This window comes from Ochotona curzoniae, unplaced genomic scaffold, assembly GCF_017591425.1.
Source record: "Ochotona curzoniae isolate NIBS_2020 unplaced genomic scaffold, NIBS_Ocur_1.0 scaffold_274, whole genome shotgun sequence".
Taxonomy (NCBI): Eukaryota; Metazoa; Chordata; class Mammalia; order Lagomorpha; family Ochotonidae; genus Ochotona; species Ochotona curzoniae.
In genome coordinates, this window is record NW_024467101.1 from 13,725,136 (window position 1) to 13,746,859 (window position 21,724).

The following is a 21,724-nucleotide window of genomic DNA, read 5'->3' on the forward strand; positions in this document are numbered from 1 at the left end:
AATGATCAGGAAGTGATCCTATGTGTCTGATTGGTCCGTCTATCTCACTGTAGTTAGGCAAGGCCCTGGGGTGGGATGTCCGAGGTTCAGTGAGGACTGTCCATACAGGGAAGCACTTTACTGTATCTTAATCTGTTAAACTGTTAGAAGAAAGTAAGATTCCCATGAATTCCTTTTCTCCAGGATTCTTTCCCACCCACACCATTGTAAATATCTCTCTACAAAGATGATTTTCCAATGGGGAAGATGTACAGAGAACTAGAAGGTAGAGGTTCTTTCTTTTCTTTGCAACTGATTCACACAGGCTCATGTTTTTGAGTTAGGAGGCCACCTTTGTCCTCTAAAGAGTCCCATTCCTGCTCTTGTGTGGAGCCTCTAAAAGGAAAAAAGGGAATGAAATGTTGGTGTTCTTTGCTTCCTCCTCAGCCATATATAAAACTCAGAGCTGAAGAACTCATGGGTGTCCAGCCCCTGCATATTGAGATTGTGCAGCCAATCAAGACTGAGGCAGCAGAGGGCTGATGTTGGCATGGCCATGGTTCACTCCATGAGGCCATGTGTCTCTCTCTGTCCTACCGAGAAATGCTCCCTGTTAACCAGATTGTGATTTTGTTTGCACCCTGCCACCACCCCCACCAGGAAGGCCCAGGAAGAGATGATTTCCGAACTCAGGCAACAGAAGTTTTACTTGGAGACACAAGCTGGCAAACTAGAAGCCCAGAATCGAAAGCTAGAAGAACAGTTGGAGAAGATCAGCCACCAAGACCACAGTGACAAGAATCGGCTGCTAGAACTGGAGACAAGGTTGAGGGAGGTGAGAGCGAGCAGCTGTCTCCCAAGAGGTTCTGTTGACCTGAAGACAGGCATGCTTCCCCCTAAAGCCACACCTGTGCAGAAGGCACTGTGCATTGGGAGGCAGGATGCAGACTGGACCACATGGATCTGAATTAGATGTGCACGTCCTGTCCTTTTCTTGTTAGTTTTGCAGGTGCATCAATGTGTCTCTTTCCTGGGGCCATGTAGGGGACTCTTGTAATGAATGCATCTGTCATGTGGCAGCAGCCCAAGTCCTACTTTCTCAGGGTTTCCTGGGGGGCCACATGAGCCAAGCCAGGCATAGACCTTAGCAGCATCAAGCACATAGTGTGGCTGGATGACCGTGGCAGAGTCCCATTCAAGGACAAGACTGAATTCAGTTCATTTGGGGGGTCATTGTCCTCGGAGTTACAAGGAAGCTAAAGAGAACAGCCTAGCCTGACCGGGAGGGCAAGACAGTTTGGTTGCAGATGTGTTGAGGTTGACTAAAGACAAGAAGTTACATTCATATAGTCACTGCATGTACATGAAAAGGCTTCTGCAGGCCAGTTAGGAATCTTCAAAATAATATTTCCCTATCTAGGTGTAAAACAATCTTGGATGGTAGTAACAGGACAAACAAATCATGGTCTTGGGCATTTTCAGCCTGGCAGGCAGAGTGAATTGGTCCTGGTAGAATACAGGACCAGGAGAACTGCGAATGGAAACCCAGTGTCTTGTGTGTAACATGTGCTCACACACTTGTAATGGGATTTTTCAAAGATGGTCTTAAAGAAATGACTCCTAACCAGGATGGCATTCTGAGAAGTAAATGTAAATCTTCATGAATCCAAGTTTAGTTACAAACTGGGCTATCAGAATGAAGTTGGTTCTCCGAATACAGGAAAACATGACTTGCTGGTGTATCTGAGGAGGTTGTCAAGGTTTGGACACCTGCATTGGCATTGCCAGCATGTCATTTAAAATGCAAATTTCTTAGTGTTAGCTTTGTAGAAAGAAATGGACAGGGAATGAGTTGTCTTTAACAATCCTCTAGGTGATTCTTCACACCATATCCATTGTCTCATCTCCTCCAGAAGCCTTGGGGTAGGACTTTAACTTATCAAGTTAGGCTGTATCTTTACTCTTGGGTGAGTGTTGGTAACCCAGACAGGATCCTATAGCTTGGAAACTTTGGATGTCTTTTGCATTTCGCTTCCACAGAGTCTGTTCTCAAGAGCCTGCCTTACAGCTGTAGCTCCTCTGGGCCATTTCAATGTCCCCAGGAAGCCAGGAAGCTTTTTTTGGGGGGAGGGGGGAGTTGGTGTGGTTGGCCTCCCAAAGATGGAAGGAGAAACATAAAAAAGGTTTGATGAGAGGCTCAGAGCTCTATATTCTCCCTGGGCGTTTTGGAGTTTAGCTCTAAATATAACACGGCCAGTTCATCTTCTCTGGGCCACCTGCTGCTAGTGAGATTGAGGGCAGAGGCCTCAGCCTTGAGGTTGGTCTACCTTAAAGGGCCCCAGGCCTCCTCTAACTCCTGTGTATGCAAGGTTAGCTCTTGTTCAGGGAAGGCTGGGGAGTGGCCAGCTTGCAAGGCTCCTGGCTCCATCTTTCATGACCCACCTCTCAGCACCCCCACGTCTCCTTGGCTCTCTGCCACTGCCTCTCGTGGTTGTGCCAAATGGCAGTAGGGAAATTCTCAGAGTTGTTGGTCCTTGCCTGCTCTATTGGCATTTCAGTAAGACAGAGAGTGAGGGGTGTTAGGTGCATTGTCTGTGAAGGTAGACTCTGGAGCCAGATGTCCTGAGTTCAAATGCTAGTTCTGTGTTTTTATTTTGAGCTCATGTGATGTTTGCTTCAGTGCCTAATCTGTCACTCATTGCCACAGTTTGCTTATCATGGGTTGTTTTGGCATGTTGTGAGTTCTGTGTCTGTGGCTGTCACATCACTCTCATCATCATCATTGTAGTCGTCAGCAGTACACATCTGAGCCAAGTTCGCAGCTTCTTCTGACTTACCGAGGCCCCTCTCTTCCCTAGATGGAGCTCAGCGAGTCAGAGCCACCTCTGGCTTGTTTCTGGCCTGTTGTTTCAATCTGTGTTCGACATCTCCATGTGGATGTGTCCCATGGGGCTCAGATTTAGCATGCCACGTCTGAATTTCTTCTCTTTCTCCTCAGTCTGGTCTCCCCTCCCCTCCCTTCCCCTCCTCTCCTTTCCTCTCCTCTTCCCTCTCCTTGCTATAGCTGATGTTCTCATTGTTTGTAATTGCTCATCTAGAAACACAGGAATTACTGTGCCTTCCCTCCCCACCTCTCGCTCACCACTCCTGTTGTTCCTGCACATTAAGTCTCTGGCATGTCTATCTTCTCTTATCTTTCCTGGATGTGTCCTTTGCATGCACCCAGCCTCCTGTGCTGAGCTACCCCTGTGTGCTCCACTTCCGGACAGTTCCCCTGAACAGCAAGCGTCTCATTCTCTTGACCGCAGGCCCCAGGATGGCCTTGTCAGTGTTGGTCAGGTCAGCAGACATGCCATGGTCTCTGTCACATCCCTATCATTGGATGTCTTGCTTTCCTAGCTTGGAATCCTCTTCCTCCTCGGCTTGTTTTGAGTCTCACTGATTCTTCAGCAGGATTGGAGTTAGCTCCTTAGCATTCTGCTGTATACCCATGACAAACCCACGGGCTGGCTTTTGTCCTTGGCACACTGTACAGGGATAATCGGTTTTCATATTTTGCCCCCACTTGAAGGTAGAGGCTCTCTCTTCTCCATGTTCTTTTTTTTTTTTTTTTACTATCCTTAAATTAATGTGTGAAACATAGAGTTAGATAGGTGGATGGATGGGCGAAGGGAAGGAGAGCTCCTGAGGTGACAGTAATGTGGGTTACCTAATGAGAACAAATCAGAGAGCCCAGGATGTTTCAAAGAAATGAAATTCATTCTGTTATTCCATTTGCATTTTAATGATCAAAGTGTCCCTGTTACTAATATAGTATTTACATCCATTTACCTTTAAACGTTTTTCTGTTCAGAGTAATTATCGTCATTCCCATTTGTGGTCCTTGGTGTGTGGTTTTACCTTTGAAGCCTCCCCAGGCGTTGGGATATTTGTAAGTAGGGGTAGTTAGAGTACACAGTTTTCCATCTGTGACTGTGGGGGATTGGATCCAAGATACTCCGATGCATTCCTACCCCCAAATACCAAAATCCACAGTCCTCCACTCCCTTACATAAAATGGCATAGTTTGTGCAAACTACATGTACTTTATCCTGTGTATTTCAAATCATCTCTGATTTGCTTCCAACTCCTAATACAATATAAATGCTATGTAAATAGTTACTGTTTGCTAAGGAATAATGAAAACAGTCTATATACATGCTCAGTATGATAATTTTTTTTTTTTAAAAAATCTGAGCTGACTGGTTGCTGTAACTGAGAAAAGCTACTTAAGAAGGAAGACAGTGCGTTTCAGTTCATGGTTTTGAGGATGAGGTGGCCCCAGTGGGCCTTGTGTCTGCTGAGGAGAGAGGGTGGCAGAGCAGCTGCAGTAGAATCTCAGGGTGAGACAGGGAGCACTCCTGGGCGTATCTGTGAAGCCCCTAGCTCTGCCCCATTCCTTAATCTAACCCAGTTGCTTCCTAAGACCCCAACTTTATACTTCACAGTTGGATTAAGTCTCTGCCTTGTAGCCATTATAACATTAACTCATCAAGTGTTAATTCTGCCCCCTCATATATCCTCACTTGTAACTGGTGTCTGAGCTGTTTGGGACTTGGAGCTGTTTGGCCCTCCCACCTGGACCCACTCTCCCACTCCACCCTGTTGAAGGCTGGGAGTTAGGTCCCCACCACGTGGTCTGAAAGCAGCAGGTGGCATTCTGATCACCTCCCTGGCAGCCATCAGCATGGCCTGTCCTCGCCTTCCTCAGGTCAGTCTGGAGCACGAGGAGCAGAAACTGGAGCTGAAGCGCCAGCTCACAGAGCTGCAGCTCTCCCTGCAGGAGCGGGAGTCCCAGCTGACGGCGCTGCAGGCTGCACGGGCCGCCCTGGAGAGCCAGCTGCGCCAGGCCAAGACGGAGCTGGAGGAGACCACTGCAGAGGCAGAAGAGGAGATCCAGGCGCTCACGGTGAGTCTGGGGAGGGCACCTTCCGGGGCTGGAGGCCTCAGCTGGGATGAGGGTGGCACCGCCTGAGGGATCTGCTCGCTCAGAAATACCCAGAGGGCCAGAATGGCCCACAGAAGTGTTTAAAGGGTAAAAGAACAGGGCTCCGCAGGTTTCCCCTTTGCTGGAGTTCTGGGACTGGTGTCGTCGGTCAGAGCCGAGCTCTCTGCAGCATTCTGAAAAGCTCCCCTTTATTTATGTCCTTCCTGCTTTCAAAGTGGTTGTCATTGATCTGACTTCTGCTTTCCCTTGATCTTCTACTTTAGTTTCCAGTAATCATAAAGAAAAAAAAAAATCTTGTATCTTAAAGTTGTAGTCTTTGCTACCAGAACTCTTTTATTTTGATTACCTTCATTTGTGTTACTTTTTCTTCAACTGTGGATTCTGTGTCTTGAATTGCATATGCACTTGGAATCATCTGGATGGGAGTGATTCTTCTCTGATATTAGCTGACTCAGCTGGAGTGTGCTCTCGGGAAGTGGACCTCAGTGGGGGAGGTCCTTGGGTTTCTGCCCTCATTTTTTTTTTCTGGAAATCTAAAAACAAGACTGTTTTCCCCCAGCTGATCTTTCTCATCAGGTCTGACTCACACTAACAAAACCCCTTTGAGTTTCCGTGGCAAAGTGGCAACTAGCTTATCAACTTACAGTGCCAACTATGGTCCTTGTAGTGGGTAAAATCTTCTCATTTCCTCCTCTTTCTCAGAAGCCACGTAGAACACTGTGTGACTTTTGGAAGCTTGGCTTGGCGGACCCTGGGCTTTGAGCACAGAATAATTTTCATCTATTGTCACATTAGCACATACGTTTCTCATGGTCAAACACTGTACCTGCCAAGAAGGTGGGCATACTCATGCCTGCTGGTCAGGGCGTCCTCCCCTGCTCACTGGGTATAATGTAGCTGATTGGTTCCCAGTGGTTTTAAAATAAGGTACCTAAGTGGGTGTCCTGTTTATACCCATTCAACTTGGATGCCACCCTCATCTCTATCCGTGGGTATCTCTAGAGAGCTCTTGGAACAGGCTTACATGTGTAGATAGCTCTTGCATGCTCATTGCTTCTGATTCACCTGATTGAAAAGTAATGTAAATATCTGTTTCTTTTTTTACATAAGGAGATTATTTGAAAGGCAGAGTTAAATGCAGGGAGGGAAAAAGGGAAGGGCAAAGTGAGAGGAAGAGAGATCTTCTATCCATCTGTTATTTCACTTCCCACATGACTGTGACAGCCTGGGGTGGGCTAGACCAAAGGTAGGAGCCTAGAGTTCTTGGGCTGTCTTCAGCTGCCTTCCCAGGCACAGGGAGCTGGACTGGAAGCAGAGCAGCCCATTAGGACCAATATTTTGATATGAGTTGCTGAGATTGCACTGCACCTCAACAACGCTGGCCCCTGTGACAGTCTCATCTTTAAAAGTTATTGGCTGCTGTTGAACTTGGGAATCCCAGCCTCTATAGCGCATGGAAATGCAGTCTAACAGTATTGGGGTTTTTGTGCAGCCAGTCAGGGCCCCGGAGGCTTCTGGGGCTCTAAAGGTTCAGAGTAGTTTCTGTATGGAAAGTGTTTGTGCATTCTAGATTTTTCTAGGCCAGAGGCCAACTGCAACCTTAAGTTCCATCATTTCTGAAAACACTCAGTAAATGATGCCATGAACCTCCAGTGTTGGGGTTGGGGAGTGGAAATAAAAGAAATCACAGTTATATATTGGTTCTTGTTTCAAAATGAACTGACTGGAAAGATGCAAAACAGTGAAACAGGACAAAGGAAGGAAGAAAAGGCAAAGAGAAACTTGACTGTAATTTGGGAGGGTGCAGTGGAGAGAAAGGAGGTGAGAATGAATCGCAGCCCGGAGTGCATGCCAGGAAGTCTTACGTGTTTGCTGGATCTGGGAGAGTGGGGGGAAGACAGAAAGCATTGTTGAAGGAAGACACTTAAATGTCAACAACAACTTTATTTAATGCTTTGTGCGTAGATATTAATATCTCCCCTCGGTGTGAACACCCAAGCTCTAGAGGGGAGAAAAGGAGACATCATATTTAATGAGCTCTGTCTGTGTGCCTAATGCAGTGTCTTCTAGCCTTTTCTTCCCCCCAGGGCCTTGGCCTGTAATTCCTCAAATCCTTTTACTTTGGAGCAGCTGAGAAGGACACATTGATCTTGGCTGCTGTGTGGAAACCTGGGAGGGGAGGTGGTGCTATGTATCTCATCCTGGCTCCGTATGGCAAGAGGGAGGGTATAAAGCAGAGCGTATGTCACCGCTGCTTATCCATGGGGAGATTACTCCTTTAAATCCTGCCGTCTTGCTGCCTGCTGGCGCATGCTGTGTATAATGGCTGCTGGAAGCCTCACTCAGCACCGAGTTACCACTCTGTTCAGTTGGAGGAGATCCGCCACCTCTGAGCATCTTCTTCAGCAAGCAACTTGTGAGAACTGGGAAGTGGGGCTCTCTGGCTCAAACAGCTGTGGGAAACGGGGCTTGTCTGCAGAAGCAGCAGGGGTTGGTGCCAGGACCTTAGAAAACCAGTCCCCACCCTGCCGCCGCCCCTCACTTCAGTTCCCTGCAGAAGCTGTGGACTGCCTTGCCCATCCCCTGCCTCCTGCTGCAGTCCTCTGGGAACCTGCTTGTGGCCAGCATGTGGTGCTTGCCCCAGTGGCTCGCTTGGCTTTTGGCACTGCAGAATGCACTTTTTTGAAGAAAATGAGAAAATGGTCACAAATTCAGTGTATTCTGCTTTCTGGTTATTGGGAGCCTGGGTTCAGAGCCGGTGCCGGCATCCGTTGGATCGAATCAAAATGATCTTGTAGGACGTTTGTGAGCTTCCCAGCAGCCTGCTTCATCAGTCAATGCAAATGGTCAGGTGGGCTTCGTTTTTAGAGGCCATCCGCCTCCCGGCCTGGCAAAGGAGCAGCCACATTGTTTGGCTTCCCTCCTCCAGGCCAAATCAGATGGTGCATGGTGCACTTGAAGAGTTCCGTGGCAGGAGCTTGGAAGGGTTTCTGGGAATCCCTTGTCAGCCTTCCTGGTGCTTTTTGTTTCCCACTCTCCCTGTTCCCATCCAACCAACTACGTTTGCAAGGAAATCCATGGCCATTAGAGGCTAAAAGGAGGTGGAGACCCGCAGCAAAGTCGGGTGTAAACAGAAGCAGTTTTTAGGAGATATTATTGGTCATGGGTGGGAAAGAAAGGTTCCTGCCTGGGCCTGATCATTAAGATCCTGTGTGTTCCCTTGATCTAGAAGGAAGAAAGTTGGAGACTACACAGTGCACAGTGGGGGATAGGGCCCAAGCATTGCTGCAAGTGGGACTGCTGGGCTGCTCGAGCACGCCAGTGAGACCTCGTGGGCCTGTGTTGTGCTCCTGGCTCCAAGCTCTAATACTGATGTGGTCAAAGAACTGACACAGGCAGCAGTGAAAGGACCCCTCCCCACTCCCAGCATGCGGGCAGGACCCCAGAGCCATTGCTTTTCATGTAAAACAGTAATCACGGCACACTCTCATTTTCTTATGTTACACTGTAGATTGTACTTGATTAATAAGACATTGGCACGATAGCCAAAATGTGACATCAGGGCCGCTTTGGGGTGGAGTGGGATGGGCTGGTGTTGTGGAAGGCCGTGTTCCAGGAGCCTGGCCAGGGAGGGGGTCAGGCAGCTGGATCCTGGCTTCTGGTCTGCAGTGCTGTGGTGTTCCCTCATACCAAGGCTGTGCGGTCACTAGCTGTCATCCACAAACCCTGCTGGAAGAGGCTGTGCCTGGGCCTTGGGTAAGGTTGACTGCAGCCTGATGACTCCCCTTGGTCACCATCCAGCCCCTGGTCAGTGGTCAGTCGGGACTGAGGGGGCAGACCATTCCCACAATCTTGACATTTTCCACTGTGTCAACATGCACCCTCATGACACAAAGGCAATATTACTGTTATTTTCAAAGGAATACCAATATTTTAAGAATATCTCTGCTTTAACTTCTGATGTGGCACATGCAGGCACAACTCACATAAGCAAGAGCTCTTGGAGACTTTTTTTTTAAAGATTTGTGTATTTACTTTTTATTTGAAAGGTAGACTGCAGAGAGAAAGAGAGATCTTCCATACCCTGGTTTACTTCCCAAATGGCTGCCATGGCCAGAGTTGAGCTGATGCAAAACTGGGAGCTTCTTCCCACGTCTCCCACATGGGTACAGAGACCCAAGGCCTCAGACCATCCTCTGCTGCTTTCCCAGGCCACAGCAAGGAGCTGGGCTGGAAGTGAAGCAGCTGGGATTTGAACCAGTGTCTGTAGGGGAAGCTGGTGCTGCAGGTGGAGGCTTAGCATGCCATGCCACAGTGCTAGTTCCTCTTAATCATTTTGTATTCCCCCCAAACAGCGCCCCCCCCCCCCCGGTAATACCTAACACCTAGTTAGCACTAAGGTATTTCATTGCGAGAACCTAGAGCTTTGCTTTATAGAGTTTAGTTTCCTTGTTTACTTTTTTGACATTTTACTGTTTTTTGGTTTTTTTGTTTGTTTTAAATGAGAGAGACTGTGTCTTAGTTTCTTACTCAGATCACTTCTGTGATTGATACATGCTTGTAGTGTTTCTGGTAGCCATGATGGGATCCATTCTGCATGGTGAGTGAGTGTGTGTGTTTCACAGTTGATGATGGATCCAAGGCCGGCATGACCAAAGGTTTGTTACTTTATCACCTCAGAGAAGATCATCATTGGCTGTGGTGAATTGACCCAAAGACCCCTTGGTGATCGATTCGGATGGAAATGACTGACACTGCAGACACTGCTGGGACCGCTCCATGAGCCTTGACAGGAGGCGGTGCTAGTTGCAGACTCTGATCTGCAGAGCAGTAGGGCCTTGTGGGGATGTGGCCCAAGGCTCCTGGCCCTGTCTGGGCTCCTCTTCATGATTTGGAGGCTGTAAATCCACCACCACTTTCCCATTTCTGCCTTTGAGTGATTTCACACTAGATAGTTAGTGCAGGGACTTGCAGTGCATAGGCCAAATCCAGCTAGCCACGTGCTTTCTGTAAATTGGGTTCAGTTGAAACACAGCCGCAGCCTTGTAAATGCATGCTGACAGCAGCTGCTGTTGCTCTGTGAGGACATGGTCGAGCAGTTCTGATTGGACCAAACGTCCCGCCTCCAACCTTGGGTTGGTTAACGCTGGGGTCTCGTTACTTCTTAGGCCGTGTCTTTGCCTTCTGTCCTTCATTGTCATGGAACCCGTTGGAGGGCCTGGGTGGTCCTGGGGGCCAGGCTGTTGATGGCTTCCAGGGCTGATCTCAGCTACGTGCCTACTTGGGGTGAATGGGATTTCTAGCACATCATGTTAACCCATCTCATTGTTAGGGAAGAAGGCAGATAGTTTTTTTTGTTTGTTTGTTTTGTTTTTTTTAGGAAAAAAACATGACCTCTTAAATCTATAAAGATAAATACAGGCCAATTATTTCCGAAGTTTATTCTAATCTAAAATGTTCCATTTATAACTTTCTCAGTTTTTGTGCAGGTGTTTTTGCTGTGTTGTCTTCTTCACTGTTCTTCCTTGTTTTGTATAGATCCGTTTGTGGGTGCCATTGTTCCTCTGCCTAAGGGACCTGCGGTAATGCTTCTTAATAGCACAGGTCTGCTGGTAGCAAATTCTTGAGCTTGCATGTTGACAGAATCTTCATTTCACTAGGTTTCCCTGCCCCCTCCTTGGTATAGAATTCTAAGTTGCCAGGTTTTTCTCTGTTGTTTTGTTTTGTTGTTTTCCTGTCAGCACATCCATCAACAAACCCTTTCACTTAGGTTTCCAAAAGAAATCCCCCAGTTCCATCTGCTCATCTGTTTTTGGCTACCCTCCTACTCTGCACTGCCATCATCTTGTACCAGAAAACGACCTTCTCCCAGGTTTCTCTATATCTGGTCTCCCATAATGTCCATGGGGAGCCCGAGACAACAGTCAGACCTGGCCCTCCTCTCCTTAAAATCCTCTGTTGGCTTCCAGTTTCATTTAGGTTGAAGCCCAAGCTCTTTACCGAACTTGAAGGTTTTTGGTCCCTGCCTGCCTGTCTATAATTGTCTTGGGCTGCTTCTTAACCTTGCTACTGTGCCTTTGCAGAGATTGTCTGGCCAGTACCCACAGAAGAAACATATATTTTTATCAGCAATCTAATGTGGAGTGTGCACAAAGGGACTTTGAAAGGTTTGGAGATAATTACATTATCCCTTTATTCCATTTTTTTTTCTTTTTTTTAAAAAAAAAAGATTTATTTATTTTTATTGGAAAGGCAGATATACAGACAGGAGGAGAGACAGAGAGGCAGATCTTCTGTCCAATGGTTCAATCCCCAAGCAGCCACAACAGCCGGAGCTGAGCCAATCCAAAGCCAGGAGCCAGGAGCCTCTTCAGGTCTCCCATGTGGGTGCAGGGTCCCAAGGCTTTGGGCCATCCTTGACTGCTTTCCCAGGCCACAAGCAGGGAGTTGGATGGGAAGCAGGGCTGCTAGGATTAGAACCAGCGCCCATATGGGATCGTGGTGCATTCAAGGCGAGGACTTTACCTGCTACGCTGTCACGCCAGGTCTATGAACTTAAAGTCTCATCTATTTATGTGGTAAGCAGATAGGTGCATGCACAGGCCTGTGTGGTTGTAGACACACACACACACAGAGCAAGGACAATTTTTCATCTCCTGTTTAACTCAAATTTCCACAGAGGTTAGGATTGGGCTGAGGCAGAAGCCAGAAACTAAAAACTCAATCCAGGTCTTCCACATGGCTGACAGGAATCCAGTTACTTGAGCTGTCACCCATTTCCTCAGAGGAGTTGCATAAGTAGGTGGAGTCCAGAGCTGGAGCCAGGAATTGAGCCTATACACTTGAACGTGGGACTTTGAGTGTATTATCCACTAGCTAAATGCTCACTTGGACTTTTGAAACTCCCTCATGTTTTTTCTTTCTTCAGTCCTGTGATGTGTGAAATCGGCACATGTGATAATCGTCGTGTGTAGAAATAAACATGTTGTGGTGGAAGTGGTAGGTCTTGTGATCGGTAGCTACATAGATCTGAGGACTTCTTATCACAGTGTTCACCGTCAGGACCCAAGGCCCATCCAGGTGTTTCTGCTTATTTCATGGGCACAACAAGCCGGGAAGGGAAATAAGAAAAAGAAAAAGGCAACAGAAAACTCAATTTTCCTGCTTGCTATTGGGCCATAGCAGCCACTCAGACTTTACTCTGTTGCTCACATGCACCTGACTGGTCTTAACTGCGGTCTTTGCAAAGGTTGTTCCCTCTACTCTTTCTCCTGTTTTGTGCTTGGCTGGGCTCGCTGTCTTGTTCATCCTGTCTTTTTCTTTGGTTTCTGTCTGTTCCTCTCATTGTGTTTTTCCCCCACCCCCCATGTGTGCTCCTGCACTCAGGTATTTTCTGTCTCCCCTCCCCAGAAAAAGGTGTGTTCTTCTGTGGGCACATACGACATGCTCTGAACACACCTGTTTGGCGGACAAGCCTTGGAGAAAGACTGTTTACTTCAAGGGACCCTTAGCATTTTGTAATCTTGGAAGCTTTTGATGAAAACAACAATCCCGTATGCCACGTCCTGGCTATTGTCCTGTGGGGTGTGTGTGTGTGTGTGTTGTGCATCTTAGGGCTCAGGCTGGGGAGGAAAGCCACTCATTTTGCAGAGTGGGAATGGGACAGATGAAAGGAAGCAGGAGCTTCAGCCTAGGTTGCTCCTCCCCACCCTCTCCACCTCTTTCTCCCGCTAGCGCCTGGGTGTGAATGTGAACGTTCACGGGATTTGCGTGCAGAGCGTGCATGTGCGGTCTAGACAGTTGTGATTCACATGGTGTCTCATGTTCCTCTGTTTCTGGTGTCGGGGATGACTTGATTAATGAGTTCTCTAGCAAGCGGATGCCGGGACTGCCATGGCAGCGATTTGTGGCTTTCCCAGCAATCCGCTGCTCTCTCTACTTTGACCCGTAGCGTATAGGAATGTGTTCTACCCGATGAAAAATTTATAATCCACTTCTTACCTTTTAGGCACATAGAGATGAAATCCAGCGCAAATTTGATGCTCTTCGTAACAGCTGTACTGTGAGTATTAATTCACCCAAGATGATTCAAATGATGTGGATCTGAACCAGGGGGTGGCTTCTCTGTTACACCAGTGACTGAGTTTTGATACACACTTGCAGCTTAGATCAGATAGTGCTGGTCAGACTTGGACCTTTTGGAGCCTACCCCCTTCCCCGCCATAATCTATCTTTCGGGGTTCTGTCAGTTTTTTTCTTTTTTTAATGACAGCCTTTCTTTATTGCCAGGGAGGAGGGTTGTCGGGAAAGTCACATGATTCTCTGTGTGGTTCACTGGTGGGTTACTGAAGTCGCAGTCAAGGTCCACGATAGCTCCTGTTCTTGGCCTCCCGTGGAAGGGCAGGGGGCCGGACCAGGACAGAAACGGTCTGATTGCCACTGTGGAGGTTTCTGCGACGACTCTCAACTGCCCCTTGCACACAGGAAAGTCAAGTTTGTCCTTCTGTTGAGACCTAGCAATGTTTCCTTCAAAAAAGGCCAAATCTGGCTTCCTAACTTGCAAGTTCAAATTCTGGGACCCCATGGATGATGATGTTTTAAAAATGTATTTATTTTTACTTATATGAAGGTGAGAGAGGGAGAGAGAGAGAGAGAGAGAGAAGGAAATGGGTATGTCCCAGCTACTGGTTTATTCCCCAAATGCCTGCAGCAGCCAGGGTTGTGTCAATGGGAGCCGGCAGCCAGAAACTGAACCCCATTATCTCATGTAGGATCCCAGCCATTGGAGTCATTTACTGATGCCTCTCAGCGTGTGTATTGGCAGAAAGCTGGAATGGAAGCAGAGTCAGGTTTTGACCCCATGCCATTCCAACAGGGGATGCGAGTGTCCCAAGCAGTGTGTGAACTGCTGCACCAAACACTTGATCTGGGAGAGGAGATTGATACAAAGAAATAGTGATTGCGTTAGCAAATGAGCAGCATCCCCACCCCCACCATAGAGAGCATAGAAACTCAAGGTTTAGATAAGATCAGACCTCGAAGCAGTCCCTTTTTAGAAGATGGGCATCCTATTCTTGTTGGGGGCGGGGTATCTCTCTTCAGCTTATTACCTTTCTTCAGCCTCCATTGCCCAAAGGGGAATGAACTGTTCTGACGTCTGATACCATAGACTAGTCCTGACTGTCCTCTTAGAAACATAGTCAGCCAGGGTGTGATCTTTTGGTTGTTATTCGTTGCTTCTTCCTCCTCTCTGAGGTTGCTCTGTGTTGTTGGCATTGTCCCTAATCTGTTCCTTCTTGTCCCTGTGGAGTGTTTGTAGTGTATGCATACAACTGTAGATTACTCATCCTTTCTCTGGCGTTTGGACATTAGCGTTGTTTCCCTGATGCATACCACTTTTGGCAATGCTCTTGAGCGAGGGTTTTCCATGTGCCTGCGTCCGCACCAGACTGACAGGTGCCAGTGGTGCCCTGCAGGCAGTTTTTGTTTGTTTGTTTATTTTGTTTTGTTTTGGGGGGGGTCTCATGGCGGTTGGAGTAGGATAGGCTTGACTGTTGACTTACTCCTGCTCTCCTGCCTTCTTTCAGGAGCTGCTGGGTTCTGCTCCTGGGCTAGTTTTGTAGTTTCTCATTTGACACAGAGCTCTTGCGTCTCTCACACACTCCCGGGTGATCTCAAGGGAAGCACCCATCCATTCGCGACTGGCGTGTTGACATGACCAGTTTTTCCTGATGTAACCCCAGACATGTTTTCAATGCAGACGTCAGTATAATCCTATCACACATATCATTTTTTTTTTCCTTTTCCAATCTTTTTGGCACTAGAAGTAATCCTACTGCTAATAAAAAAATGACTTCTGTAGCTGTGTTGCGGGTGAATTAGTTGGCGTATGTAACAGTGACTTGGGGAGCTTCCAGGGTCTCCGTATCTGTGGAACTAGTGAAGCAGTTAGAGAAACGAATGTCAACTGTTCTGCTCAGGAATTTCCTGCTGTCCCCCAAGAATCTGTTCTGTCCCCCACATTTAAAACTGGTAGCTCAGTTTTCCTGGAATAAGAATACATAAAACAGTTGGATTTCTTTCTTAACTTATATATCTTCTAACTTCTCCCAGTTTGCTTTATCTGGAGCAGCGACTTCTAATTCCTGCTTCACTTACGTCTGGTGTTCTGTGGCCAAGCTTTTGGGTGGATGGGTGGGGGACAGTTTCCCTAGTTGAGAAATCTGAGGAAGTAATCCTTCCGCTCACGGGCTGAGGTAGTGCTTGAGTGATCCATGTCATGGTCGCAGGAATCAGGCCAACTGAACTCATGTTATTAACTCGTCTCTTGGTAACCTACGTGATGTAACATTCCTAAGCCTCCATTTCTTCACCTGTCAAATGGGGATAACATCGGGTATCCTTCATGCTAATCCACCATGGACTATTTGAGGCATGGTTTCAGAACTGCTTGTTAGGGGGCTGGGTGAGGGGAGAAATAGTTGCTTCATTCCAGCATACATTCAGATTTTCAGAAACAGTAGGACTTAGAAAACACTGAGTCATAGAATTTGGCAATAACACCTCCCCCCTAGGATTCGTGTAAGAACTAAGGGAGGTGGTGTGTGCCCCATGCTTGCACAAAGCCTGGTCCTTAGATACTACTGAGCAATGTCAGTTACCATTACATTTGTACTGGGCTTATAACATAGCCTTGCTCGTAAAGTGCTGTGCTACTTGAAAAAGTCTGAAAACCATAGCCTCTGACCAGTGTCTGGCCATCCCAGGAGGTCTCAGTTAACACTGCTGCCAAGTTCAAGGCCCCTTGGAAGGTCCCTGACATGAGCACACTGGGTGGTCCCCTTCCTTTTGGTGCTGCCCAAGGTTGTGTCTGCCAGGAGCCACCCCCGTTGGCACTGGTGGAGACTCTCGTGACAGTGCAATTGAGAGGTGCTCCCCAGTTAGCAGCTTTCAGAAAGCTCAGGAACAGTCATATTTCCAAGCCTAGACTATGTCTATATTTTGAAGGGCCTTAAAAAAAAAAGATTTTATTCAATCTGGCACCTACAGCCCTACCTAAGTCTGTTTTAGAGGGGAGTTGGTGGGCAAACATATGACACGGTTTTAATTATGAATCAATCTGTCAGCTATAAGATTAAAAATAAATAATATGCAAATAGCTGCCTTCAGGAAAGAACGAAGCATTAAAATAGGATTGCAGTTCTGTGTCTTTTTAGCCTGGTGCTTGCTCTCCAGCCTGCCCTGGAGCCGTTGATGCTCCCCTGCTGTTCTTGCAGGGGAGAGAGGCTGACCTCTGCTCCTCAGAGCTGGGAGCTTTGCAGGACAGCCTCAAAGAGCAGCACAGAGCTCCAAACAAGCACCTTTTTTTTTTTTTTGACACTGAGAGTAGATAATACCCTTGTTCTCCCTTAAAAGATTTGCACAAAAATCTATCTGTAAAAATGTACATAAAAAAGTTCCGTTGGTGCAACCAGCCTTTCAGTTCATCTCTGCATGAACTGAATGGAGTTGAACAGTTCACAGCCTGATAATAACAGCCTGTTACTAAACAGATCATTGTGGAAATGTGGAAACAATATTACGATGGCCACGAAGTAGACTTATGAATCCTCTTTGGAGGGCAGTGTTGTGGTGTTGTGGTTAAGTGTCTGCCTGCAACTCTGGCATCTCCCATGGGTATCGGTTTGAAACTTGCTTGCTCCACTTCCAATCCAGTTCCCTGCTAATGGGCATGTCAAGGCATCAGAAGACGACCCAAGTGCTTGGGTTCTTGTACCCATGTGGGACACCTGGAAGAAGCTCTGAGCTCCTGGCTTCGGAACAGCATAGCTTTGGTTACTGGGGAGTGAATCACTGGATGGGAGAATTCTATCTCCCCTTTCCTCTCTGTAACTTTGCCTTCCAGATTAAAACAAATAAAGAATCCCCCTTGGACGTTAACCTGGTATAAAATCAAGGGGTGCCATTCTCGATGGACAGCGTGTCTTACTCCATCATTTCTGGTTTTGAGGATCTGAAGGAAGAATGGAATGCGCACATCTGTTTGAGAGAGGTGGTACAGCTTAGGAGAAAAGCACAGGTTCTTCATTTCAGAGCTAGGTGAGGCTTTGTTATTTACTAGCCCTGTGACCTTGGGAAAGTCACTTAGCCTTGTAGTTACATCTATAAGGCAAGAATAAAGTGACGACTACCACAAAGGCAGACATTTTAAAAGCAGGGAGACCTTTAATTTACGGCCTGTATTCCAACTCAATTTCATGTTGGCTGACTCTATACTGTATGGGTGTATGGGGTGGGCAGGGCCATGTTCCCAGGGACTTGAAGCAGGGTCACGCCTGTACATGTTCTGGCTGGGACCAACAATATATAAAAAGGCTGAGTGAATTAAAATGCTTCAAGTCCCTGCATGGACACTTCATCCAGACATGTCACTCTTTTCTTATCAAGTGGGCAAAATAGAGACGATGACCAAATATAGAAGCAGCATTCTCAAACTGGAAATAGAAACCAGAGACACAAGAACCCTTGAGAACTGGATGACATCACCGACACAGAAGGACCCTTCCCACTACAGTGGGCCCATCTCCACTGAAGTGAGAGTAATAAACCCTTTAACAATGTTTATATATTTTCAATCTATCTGAAAGACACAGTGACAGAAAGGGAGAAAGAGAAACCTTCCACCCTCTGGTTCTTTCCGCAAGAACCCACAGCAGCTCAGGGTAGGTTAGGCCAGAAGCCTAGAACTCCATAGGGTTCTCCCACGGGAGTGACGGGAGTGACAGGAGTGACGGGCCCATGCACCTGAGCCGTCACCTGCTGCCTCCCAGGATGTGTATTAGCAGGAAGCTGGAATCATGAGAGGCGCTGGTAACAGAACCCAGGCACTCTGATGTGGGATGTGCGCAGTGCAGGTGGTGGCTTAACCCACTGCAGCACAGTACTCATCCTGACAATAAAAACCTTGAATCTCCTTGGCCTTTTCTCAAGTGTTTCTTCTTTGGAACTATGTATTCTAATTTTGGGAGAAATGGAAGAATTGACAGAAATGGATTCATGATATGTTGTACACACGCACACACACACACACACACACACACACACACACACACACACACACACAAATAAATCAGAGAAAGTAAGTAGTTACCCAAAGGCTTAAATATATCTCTGAATGACAGGTAAATAATTCAGGCTTATGTGAATGGATTCCCTATGGTCTGTTTCCCAAGAGGCTTTAAAAATGAAGCATCATATGGGTCATTCATCATTATTCCCAGTATTTCCAGTGACACACGAAGGTCAAGAAATACACAAGAAATAAAGCAACAAATGAAAACAGGTGGAGTAGAAAATGATCTGTTGAGCTTCTAAAGCATAGATGGAAAATCTAACTCAGCCGTGCCCGAGGTGGCTGAGTTGGGGGTGGCGGGGTGTCTCTGGAACCCTCACCAGGCCAATTTGCCTTAGTCATCTTGTCTTCCTTCGGGAATGCAGTAGAGGTTAAGCAGAGGCATTTATGGTATAGGATGTGAAGTGTCAGGATGGAAGAGGTTTGCCATGTAAAGGAAGCAAACCAATGGAACAGGTGGGGAGTTGGTTGTTCCTTAGTTCTGACATTAAGAGACTCCATTACGAGGGAGCTGCCCAATGAGGCACAGCTGTGTGCCATGAATGACAGATGTGCAGTTCGCTCCCTTTGTCCCTGATGCCATGTTGGGCTGAGCGTCTGCTCAGCTTTGATTCCTCTCTTGTAGCTGACATCATATCTCAATGAACACATTAGCAATTCACTTTTTTTTTTAACACTGAGAAAGCAAGCTACTAGACCACTTACAACACTGTAAGACCATCAGCTCAGTTAACAAAATGGAAAGTTGTGTTTTCTGGGCCATGTTCTTCAACAAATGAACTTAACTGATGTTCTTAAATCATATGCCCAGGAAGAATTTTTTTGAAAAAATTAATAATCAAAGGGGTTAAATACGGATTGTGGAAATTAATGATAGTGTTTCATGCAGTAGGTCTGCTCTCAGTTTGAAAATTGGAAACAATGAGTAACTGTGGGCTTAAGAGCCGTTGCCTTTTAATTTACTTTGTTTTGTTCTGTAAAGTTGAATCTACTGCCCATGCACCCCATTCCAACTATTATTAGAAAATCACCCTTAAATTTCTAAAGCATGATAGACGAGTGCTCTCTCTAAGCCATGACATCAAGCCTCAGCCGAGAGAAAGCTAAGTATACTGAAGCAGAAGTCCCTGTGCGACTGAACAGGGACATAATTGAGCAAAAACCAGATTAAATCTCTCAGTAAAACCACAATCTCATATTCATGAATTCCCATTTTCGGATAGCTAGCTGTATAGTGAAATCTGCTAAAGTGAGGTGTTCCAGTACTGTATCTGCAGGGTCATTCTGAGTTTCCCTTTAGTTTCTGTTTCCACTGTTGCATGAAATTACATTTATTGCCTGTGATTAGAATAACTCTAGTGTCCTTCACTGCCGGTCTTCCATGATAAGAGCATTATCGCGCTGTGTAAGACACATTGGTCATCTCCAGTAGCAGTGTCCTCCATAGATGGTCTCAGGGCCGTTTCTAGCTTAATTAGCCTATTTGTGATGATCCGACTTCCGCTCCTCCTTGCTCAGTTTGCATTTACCACCTTAAAGTGACCCTGTCCATCACTTTCGATGGATTGGCTTTTGCTGTGTTCTTCAGGTGTATCCTGAGTTAGGGAGGAACTGAGGCTTTCCCTCTTCTGCCACTGCATCCTGAGTGGGTGGGCATGCACACATGGATTTGGCTTTGAGGGTTTGGGAGCTGCACGGTGATAGCCAACCGCAGCTCTTGAAGCGATTCTTTACTGAAAAGGAACTGTTAAGCGGGCATATCACCAGATTCCTTTGCTTTTTTAGGTGATCACAGACCTGGAGGAGCAGCTAAATCAGCTGACTGAGGACAATGCCGAACTCAACAACCAAAACTTCTACTTGTCCAAGCAACTCGACGAGGCTTCCGGCGCCAACGACGAGATTGTACAGCTGCGGAGTGAAGTGGACCACCTCCGCCGTGAGATCACGGAGAGGGAGATGCAGCTCACCAGTCAGAAGCAGGTGAGGAGCATAGACGAGGCCTGACTCCTGGGGGGTGTGCCCCAAAGTTTCAGAGTACCTCCTGATGTCTGTTCCATAAACAAGCTCTTTCTGCTATTGTGCCTTGTTCCCAAGGTTTTGGGATCTTAGAACTGTCATTGTGAAAGTGTATAGTTCTTCTACATTTTGATTTAAACCAACTTAAAAGTGAATGCTCTGTAAGGTTAGCGTACATGTGGCCTCATGCCCCAGGCCTTGCTTTGGACTCTGCCTCTGAGGCACCAGTAGGAAAGGCTGGCTGTCGATGCCTTCTGTCCTAGCCGCTCCAACTAGAGGAGCAGAGAGAAGCCGTATCTCAGTCCGTTTGTTAGAACCACGTGCTGTTCGGAGCCTGGGCCTGGGACATCCTCATTTCGTACAAGGTGTAACTCGGTGGTACTGTTTTATAGACGATGGAGGCGCTGAAGACCACCTGCACAATGCTGGAGGAGCAGGTCATGGACCTTGAGGCCCTGAACGACGAGCTGCTGGAGAAGGAGCGGCAGTGGGAGGCCTGGCGGAGTGTCCTCGGGGACGAGAAGTCCCAGTTCGAGTGTCGAGTTCGAGAGCTCCAGCGGATGCTGGACACCGAGAAGCAGAGCAGGTGGGATTCCTGCCTGTGGGAGGCAATGGCAGGCGACTGCAGTAGAAGAGTGGTGAACAGGGTGACTAGCTGTCCCAGCTTGGCCGAGGCCGAGGAGGTTCTTGGGAGATTGCTGAGGAAAAGCAGGTGGGGCTGGTCATCCCTGCTGTGGACAGTGGCCCTAGATTCCCAGGCAGTGGCCGCTGTCCCTTTGGCCTGTGCAGTGACCTCGGAGTTAAGGTAGAGATGCTCTCTTCAGTTTGTTTTCTAGTGTCCCTGCCAGACCACCACCATTTTCATCTTGGTTGCGTCTGGTGCTGGTCTGTCCCCTCTGCCCCAGCTCCTGGGTGCTCCTTTTGTAGGTGACTGTGCTGGACATCATAGGTTACCAAGCATCAGCCATTCTTTCTACCCACAGAGTGCTAGCAGCATCCCTTTTGCTAAGTTGTGATGGCCGAAAATGTCTCCAAACGTTGTTCCTTGTGTCCCCTCATACGGGGCCAAGTGGTGGCCTCCAGTTGGGGACTGCTGCTTTACTAGAAAAGTTGACTGGAGAACAAAGTTTTTCTGGAGAACAACTGATGTTCAGGCGGCCTCCCTGCTCTGCTGTCGCACTCCCCCAGCGTGGAAGCCCTCTCCTCTGGGGCTCAGAAGCTCAGGTTGGCCTGCACAGCTTGAGGCGCCTGTTTGTATCGAAGACATCAGGGTGTGAAGTATTCCTGTGATAGTTTCACAGCTCCTGACAGGAAAGGGTTGGGTGTTTGGACAGTTTACAGATGGAAAGAAATGGCCTTGAAGAAAGGGTGCCTTCTCCAGTTGGTACAAGGATAGCTCCTAGGACAGAATCAGCCTCATGGCTTCAGGTCAGACTGCTGAATCATGTCTTTCTTTGATGACCATGCCTGTGTCAGCTTCCTGCTTGTGGTCCCCTGGTCTGCTCAGGTGTGTCAGCTACACCTCTGGGACTCAGCCAGATGTGTTGGATGGATAATCTTAGGCTCACTTCAGTTGCAGTAGAAAAGATATTGGCAAAGATGAAAAT

At 47.3% G+C, this 21,724-nt stretch overlaps 1 protein-coding gene across 4 annotated transcripts in view; it reads left to right on the forward strand.

The window, feature by feature from the left end:
- CIT (citron rho-interacting serine/threonine kinase) overlaps window positions 1-21,724 on the forward strand; it is a 164,456-nt gene that overhangs the window by 109,527 nt on the left and 33,205 nt on the right. For all 4 annotated transcript variants that reach the window (XM_041003643.1, XM_041003646.1, XM_041003642.1 and 1 more), the window contains 5 exons: window positions 640-814; window positions 4,730-4,927; window positions 12,975-13,028; window positions 19,884-20,081; window positions 20,510-20,703. In XM_041003643.1, coding sequence (XP_040859577.1) covers window positions 640-814; window positions 4,730-4,927; window positions 12,975-13,028; window positions 19,884-20,081; window positions 20,510-20,703 — 819 coding nt within the window. The remainder of the gene's footprint in view (window positions 1-639; window positions 815-4,729; window positions 4,928-12,974; window positions 13,029-19,883; window positions 20,082-20,509; window positions 20,704-21,724) is intronic.